Source organism: Anopheles darlingi, chromosome 2 (assembly GCF_943734745.1).
Source record: "Anopheles darlingi chromosome 2, idAnoDarlMG_H_01, whole genome shotgun sequence".
NCBI classification, from domain to species: domain Eukaryota; kingdom Metazoa; phylum Arthropoda; class Insecta; order Diptera; family Culicidae; genus Anopheles; species Anopheles darlingi.
In genome coordinates, this window is record NC_064874.1 from 4,442,501 (window position 1) to 4,450,000 (window position 7,500).

At 48.5% G+C, this 7,500-nt stretch overlaps 3 protein-coding genes across 6 annotated transcripts in view; 2 read left to right on the forward strand and 1 right to left on the reverse strand.

Moving 5' to 3' along the window:
- LOC125959940 (E3 ubiquitin-protein ligase TRIP12) overlaps nt 1–1,896 on the forward strand; it is a 16,485-nt gene extending 14,589 nt beyond the window's left edge. For all 3 annotated transcript variants that reach the window (XM_049692978.1, XM_049692981.1, XM_049692980.1), the window contains exon 9: nt 1–1,896. This exon is cut by the window's left edge and continues 192 nt beyond it. In XM_049692978.1, coding sequence (XP_049548935.1) covers nt 1–272 — 272 coding nt within the window. In that variant the 3' untranslated portion in view covers nt 273–1,896.
- Nucleotides 1,897–1,952: 56 nt separating this feature from the next.
- Nucleotides 1,953–3,770, reverse strand: LOC125959951 (probable mitochondrial glutathione transporter SLC25A40). Of its 2 annotated transcripts, XM_049693001.1 has the most exons (4): nt 3,432–3,770; nt 3,203–3,372; nt 2,320–3,138; nt 1,953–2,193 (listed from the first exon to the last, which is right to left on the reverse strand). In XM_049693001.1, exons 1-4 carry the CDS (start codon nt 3,550–3,552, stop codon nt 2,191–2,193), a joined length of 1,113 nt encoding a protein of 370 aa, XP_049548958.1. In that variant the 5' UTR covers nt 3,553–3,770; the 3' UTR covers nt 1,953–2,190. The 2 variants fall into 2 exon arrangements, with proteins under 2 accessions (XP_049548958.1, XP_049548957.1); XM_049693000.1 differs by having other exon boundaries at nt 1,954–3,138.
- Nucleotides 3,771–4,257: 487 nt separating this feature from the next.
- Nucleotides 4,258–7,500, forward strand: part of LOC125959942 (SAFB-like transcription modulator) — a 5,325-nt gene continuing 2,082 nt past the window's right edge. The window contains exons 1-6 of the mRNA XM_049692983.1: nt 4,258–4,472; nt 4,569–4,937; nt 4,997–5,174; nt 5,245–5,320; nt 5,389–5,426; nt 5,974–7,258. Of these exons, the coding sequence (XP_049548940.1) occupies nt 4,347–4,472; nt 4,569–4,937; nt 4,997–5,174; nt 5,245–5,320; nt 5,389–5,426; nt 5,974–7,258 (2,072 nt within the window). The 5' untranslated portion in view covers nt 4,258–4,346. The remainder of the gene's footprint in view (nt 4,473–4,568; nt 4,938–4,996; nt 5,175–5,244; nt 5,321–5,388; nt 5,427–5,973; nt 7,259–7,500) is intronic.

The following is a 7,500-nucleotide window of genomic DNA, read 5'->3' on the forward strand; positions in this document are numbered from 1 at the left end:
TCGCGGCCTACAATCGGGATGAGCAGCGGCTCTTCCTGCAGTTCGTAACCGGCAGTCCCCGGCTGCCGACCGGTGGGTTCAAGTCACTCACTCCTCCGCTCACGATCGTGCGCAAGAAGATGGATGGTAATCAGAACCCGGATGAATATCTGCCGTCGGTTATGACGTGCGTCAACTATCTGAAGCTGCCGGACTACTCGAACCGCGAAGTGATGCGCCAGAAGCTGAAGACGGCTGCCAGCGAGGGAAGCATGAGCTTCCATCTGTCCTAAGCAGGGAACAATAATTACGCGTGGGAATACAACTAATATCCAAATTCATTTCATCGTGTTTTGTGTGTGAGTGTGTATGTATATGTTTGTCGTCGTCGTCGTCATGGTTAGCTTTATGATAACAGTAGGAAAATAATATGCCAAGCCACCACCAACAACAACAAACAGATACACATCCACCCGGTTTTTACAAGTGGCTGGCTAGATGCTGCTACTAATGTAAATATCGCCCTTTTTCTCCATTTTCTCCCAATACAAACATACAAACAATCAGAAGCGCACTAGAGAACGGAATGGTTGTAAATGGCGGGGCTGTAGGCAGCGTGAAAGAACGTAGAGATGAAGTTAAATCAAAGAGCAACCATAGCAGACGCTGATCAAGTTGCCGTAGTAGCAGTTCTTGTTGCATCATCTCCAGTCTTATGATTGATCAACGCAGTCTGAATGCCGTCGGCACCAGATGAGGTAGGCGAGCAGCGCTTACACGAGGTATAAATACACTTTAGGAGCAAATCAGAGATGGGAACAGTAAGGAAAAACAGCTAGAGAGAGAGAGAGTGTGTATTACAATCTGTAGGTAAATGTAAGATATACTCCGAGGAAGCACTAAATGATGGGATTAACACAGTAATATCCAGGATATATGATCAAGGCCATGTTCAGACTTCTTACGCAATGATGACATAGGATGATGATGGAAGGTGGGATTAGGGAGCGTGCAGTAAGAACGTTAGTAGAACTTCAGTTCGCTGTGTTTATGTAAGAAATTCTACTTTGCCCTTGTTTTCCGATTGAGTTTAAATGCATTATCCCACCGTACTGTGTAAATTATTGTTTTCTTTTTGCGCAAGTGTCACTAAAACGATTCAAAGAGCGCGTGTTCTCAACGGGGCTCAATAGGTCATGAGTGTAGGTTGAAATGGAGGAAAGATGCCAACCAGCGCACCACGTACACACATACACGATCGTACGATGAATTGATAAACGGTGTAAATAAATTTGCCTAGTTTTTATTCTTTAAACGATTGGATTTCTTTTGAAGGTACAATTTAATTTAGTCACAAAGGGTAATGAACTACTCTAGAAACCACCCGGCGAATGAGTGATAATTTGGTGCATCATCGCTTACAGCTACAATTCACGCGTTGTGCGCGTTCGCAGGCAAACTAGAATGTGTCGGTTGTGCTCAGCGAATAATAAATAAAGTGGCTCATGGACGAGAGGATTGCTATATTTGTGATGCGTATATAGAAATGAAAGGATACAGTTTGGAGATCTCGTAGTAGCCAATGGGAATGGCATTGGATCGCGTGCATGAACGAAAGGAAATGGAAATCCCAAAATCTAAACAGAGAACATACCGTGATTATCATAATCGACAAACGAGATAGCATGTTGAGATAGCGATTAAGTATATTCACTGAAGATATATTAAGTATCAATTATACATCCATAGAGATCAATAAAATGACGATGATCCCTCATGGTCAAGTAAACGGTAGTGCATAAACTATCCAAACAAAAGAGCGTGCGAGACTGTGAGAGCGTTTTTAATGAAGAAATCATTAGCATGATGATGCTAAAATTACTATCTTTCACTTATCGCCAGCCAACAGGCCATCATGCCAATGATGCACATCACCCGTTTCGTCATCCCCTCGGCGACCGTGTGGCTTATCTACTTTTCTCCCTATCAGCAAAGGCTGTTACCGCAGCAAAGATGCTGATTCGGATGCTTGAGCACGAAGCAACGACCCGGTCTATCTTTGAACTATGAAACAAACAATTTAATCTGTACACAACTATTGCACAATATTTTTCGTTCATTTCCCCTCAAACTTTTCTCACTGCGTGTAGGCAACCAGTGCCGGGAAAGAAGAGATTTGCAGCTATGAACTGCCGTGAAGAACGATGATCATCACTGATTGGGGCAAGGAGCAAAAAAAAGGTCGCTTAGTAATAATGTTTATTCGGCGGGGGAAGCGGCCATGGTCCGTGGGATATGAGATGCAACGATAGATGGCGATGATGGAACGGAGCTACTAACCACTGAGGAGCTACCACCGGCGGAGCCACCACCGGTAGCGTGGAGTTTTTCGTGGTATCGTGCGACGTTGTAGGAGTAGAAAAAGTTTTTCCCATACTCGAACGACGCTATCATGATGGCACAAGCGGGAGCCACCTTGACCAATCGTGGCGTCAGCCCGGTAAACAGACCACGGATACCGTTAATCTCGTATATCTTCCGCATGGTACCGAATGTGCTGCCGGTGAGTTTCTTTGATTTGGCGCCATTCTGGGGATATAGGAACTGTTCGCCGAATGCAATCTGTTGATGCGTTTTGACCACGTCAAATGGAACCGTGCAGAATGCGGCCACACCACCAGAAATGGCTCCGCCAACGAAGCTGAACGCAAACGTCGGTTGACTAACGTTGAAGCGCTTTTTGATGGTCTCATACGTCGTCCAGTAGATACCGCTGAAAGGTACGTCTCGCAGAATGGTCGGGAAGAAGCCGTTCCACATTCCGAGAACTCCTTGCATCCGGACCAAGTTACGGAATGCACGCCCGACCTCGGTGTAACTGAGCCGTTCCGATTGCATCTTTGTGCGAATCAACTCGAGCGGATTAACGATGGTCACCGCCAGGACACGGGCTGAGCTGCCTGCTATTAGCGGTAACCAGATCGGTAGTTCCGCATCTTTTCCTTTTCTGCTTTGGTACAGCTCCTTCAGCCGTATGCGGAACTGTTCGTAGGCGACAAAGTAAATAACCGTCGTTGGAAGGGCCAAAACTAGCGTCGGTCCGAGGCCAGACCACAGAGAACCGACTCCTTCATAGCGACTTATTTTTGAAAACGCGTCCTAATGGGAGAAACAATCGTCCTTAGGCTCGTGCATTCCGCTCGGTAGGAGAGGATAGTCTTACGATCGTTCCGGTAAAGTGAAGCGTAGGTTTACTGACGGCAGATGGGCCCATGTTGGGTCCGCAAGGGCAGATGTGATCCATCAATCCGTTACAGTAAAGGTAGCATTTGTTGGAGAGCAGCAATTTCTGCTGTGCCTGCAGCCTCGTTTTGATCACGTCCAGCGGAGTCACTAGAAGAAAAGATGCGTGATTAGGGTGTTCGTGCCACTCGAACCGGCAGTACACTTACTGAAGAGCGACGTCACAAGAGCGCCACTACAGGAGGATAGTATTTGCTGATACGGTCGGATACGAAAGCGGCTATCGTCCATATCCTGCCCCGGTGCTGTTGCTGCCATGCTTCTTGCCATTCTGCCGCTTGCTGAATCGCCAATCGATCACAAACCCTCCCGAAGACGATACTCTACATGTCCCAAAGTTCTGTGATTTTCTACAATTGTACTGGATAATTTCTAAGTACGACCGGACCGGATCTTCCGAGTATGAGTTTGACCGATTAGCTGCAATCTGTTCGATCTCGTTGGTAGCTAAAAACGCTATCCGTACTCTAAGTAGCAGGAGATCTTGCCGATGCTGGAAAGAGAATTAGATCGTTAAGGCAACCGATTCTTGAAGAATCACGAACCATGAAACTTGCCGGTTTCCGAAGAATTTCTTTACGTGACACCCGGATCTCGGCCGCAGATTCCTATACTCTGTGAGAATGATTGAGAGTTTGTTCCGGTGGTATTTGGAATCCTTTCCCGTGGCTTCAATTTCCGGTCTTTTTGAGGATCTTTCGCGCTACGGGTTTCTACGTTGTTTACACTTTCGCAGCCTACTTTTCCAACGGGAACGACGGCGGGAGTTACAGATGATGGTAATTTGATCTTATCAGCTATATTTTATTACGGAATTTAAGAAAAAAGGTCGAAAAAGTTAAGAATTTCCACCAAAACCTCAACAACCTAGAACAATTTATTTTGGCCACCATAATCCCACCGTGCTTTGGTGGAATTTTCACGCGTGAGAAAAAAGGCAGTTGTGAGCACCGGTGAGTTGTGAGTAGTGAGCAGAATCATTGACTTGTGCGAGCAGGGCGGATGGTGTAGCAGCAAAGAAGAGCGAAATTTTGTGAAAATTCCGGCATTAAACGGTCCCGAAAATGGCAGAAACACCAGATAAACGGAAGTTGAACGAGTTGCGCGTGGTTGATTTGAAACACGAGCTGGAGAAACGCGGCAAGGACGGCAATGGAGTGAAAAATGTGCTGCTGGAGAGGCTCACTCAGGTATCTTTTTGGGCACGCCATCTTGGATGACCTCCACAAAAGACGGCTTTGTAGGAACTTGTTTAATGCGTTTTACTCCGATTTACTCCCGAAAAGGCTTTACGAGACGAGGGGCAGGATCCGGAGACGCTAGAGTTCGAAATCGTTGCGGGGAAGGTGGCCACGAAGAAGGGCAAGATGACGTCGGGCGGAAAAACCGACGAAGAGTCCAACGATAAAGAGCAATCCGGAGGAGGAGTGGAGGGCAAAGAAAATGATGAGCCGCAGGAAATTGTGACGATAATCGAGGACGAACCCGTGATAAAAATGGAGCCCATCGAAATAAAAGAGGAACCCGAGGATCTCGTAGAACAGCAGCCGGAACCCGTCGATGCTGAACACAAAGAGGAGGAGGGGGAGAAAGAAATCAAAGCAGAACAGCATCTGAACGGGGATGAGCAGGTTCAGGAAGAGGAATTCGCCAAGGTATTCGGTAAATCGCGGTGTACGAAATTATATGACTCTCTTACGATTTTGATGGACAGCCGAGCGACCCAGTTCCGGTGGTGACAGCAGAACCGGCGGCGGGCGACTCTCAGAAGACAACAGAGACAAAAGATGATTCCAAGGAAGCGGACAATGAAGATTCCCTCAATCTCACCATCGGAGAGGATGACGAAAAGTTGCTGCACGACAGCAATATCGAAGGGGATGGCAAAGAAGGTAACAACCACGACAAGCGGTCTCGGCTCATGCTATTGTTTTTCATCCCGCTGTTATTTCTCCTCCCCAGATGAGACAGGAGGCGGAAAAGAGGTAACACAGAATCAAGATAAAGATTCAGAAGCGACCGAGGAGCAGGGCAAGAGGTGCGTATTGCGTCAAATCAATTTGGAGTAATTTATTGAAAATTAATCTTCCTTCATCATCATTTTAGCGAAAAAGCAGTAACAACGGCCGGCACTATTGAGAAAGGTAATGTAGACCGAACGATCGAGGTTAGCTATGATCGTACGTCAAGTGTAGTTGCGCGAGTTTTTAGATGCGCCGTTTCATTTGTTGTTAGATTTCGACTCTTAAGTATGTGCGTAGCGATTAAGTTTTTGTCAATTTCTTGACTACGTGGGCGCGGTTTTACCATCGGTATTGTTTTTGTGTCGAGTCATAATTATTTGTGGTGTCGAAAGTGCACGTACCAACCGTGAATGTCAAGCGAAACTCTACGCCTACCAGAGAAAACGTAAAGATGAGCATCCCTCCTTCTTGGAAGCGGAGTTGTCATGGCAGCAAATGCAGGAGTGGCAGAGCAAATCGAGATGCATCCTAGCGGCGCGAGCAATAGAAATGCGGAGGAGAGTGGCGACGACGGAGATGGGGGAACCACTTAGCTACGAGCAGCCCTCGGCGGCTGTTACCCATCCCCCCAGAAATAACGCAGAGCGCGAGAGTTGGGAGTTACTGATGAATAATCGTTCTATATGTTGTTTATATTTTTGCTCGAAAACGCGGAATACTCTTGCAGACGACACGACGACAGCAAAAACAGCTTCAACTTCATCATCCGGCAACGATGGTAGCAGTGCAACCGGAGCGAGCGAAAAGTCGACGACCGCCACCACCTCTACCGGACCCACCAACACCACCACTTCGGCGGGAAGCGAAAAAGGAGCACCAGCAGCTACCGCATCGACAACAACCGATGTTAACGACGATGCTGGTGGTGCTGGCAGCGGAAGCAACTCGTCATCGAATGTGGGTCGCAATCTGTGGGTGTCGCGGCTATCGACGCTTACCCGTGCGACGGATTTAAAGCAGATATTTTCCAAGTACGGTAAGGTGATGGGCGTCAAGGTGGTGACTAACTCGCGCACGCCCGGTACACGCTGCTACGGATACGTTACAATGGGCTCTGCCAAGGATGCCACCGAGTGCATCAATCATCTTCATCGCACCGAGCTGCATGGGCGTCTGATTTCGGTCGAGCGCGCCAAATCGGAACTGGCACCTTCGCGCCAATCATCGACGACGACGACATCGACAACCGAGTCATCGGATGCAGGCAGCAAGACGGCAGCATCGACCGCCGGTAACGGTGCCAAGGCAACAACGGGCAAAGGGGACAACAAAGCAAAGTCTTCATCCGACGATAAGAAGAAGTCTGGCGATACAACGAAGCAGGCGTCCGGAGAAGGTAAATCAGCGACCAAAGTCAGCGAAGAGAAGGAACGGAAGGGTGGAATGCAGAAAGATGGAAAACCCAGATCCAGCCGTGCGAGTTTAGAACGCAAACGTCGCACGGGAGATGAACAATCGCGCAGCGTCAGCAACATCCGAAGAAGCAGTGGCGAACGAGGCGGAAAGACGGCATCTGAAGCAGGTGCTAAGCGCAGCACCAGCCGCCGTAGCAGATCACCACAGGATCGCCGTTCCGGCACGCAACGTTCGACATCGCAGCGACGTGAACCGCGATCCCGCAGTCAACGCAGCGGTGGTGACCGTCGCGAACGGGCACGATCGCGTGATCGCGATGTACTATCCTTGCAGAAGATCCGCGAAGAACGAGAACGCCAACGATTGCGCGAACGTGAGCGACTGCTGCGGGAGGAGGAAAGACGACGACGAGAGGTACGGGTCCGGCAGCGCGAGGAGGAGGAGCGGCTGGAACGTGAGCGGGAAAAGCTGGCTGCTGAGCGCGAACGCATTGAGAAGGAGAAAGCTGAACTGTTGCGGATCGTGCGCGAACGCCAGAAGCTCGAACGCGAGAAGATCGAACTTGAGCACCTGGAGCTGAAGCGCCAGCAAAGGAAGTACGGTTGCAAATTCATTTTTCTCTCTCTTCTCTCTTCTCTTCCTATCTCTCTCTATTTCTATCATATACACAGCCCAACACATTCAACCCAACACTTTTTACATCAATTCTACTCAATTCTATGTCCCTGGTAGCGTGTGAATAAGGGCGGAATGGGTTTGGGCTTCTTTCTGATTCCGCTTATCCAATGACCCTTCGCATTTCAATCGCGTTCCGGCAGTCGCGTTTCGATCGCAATCG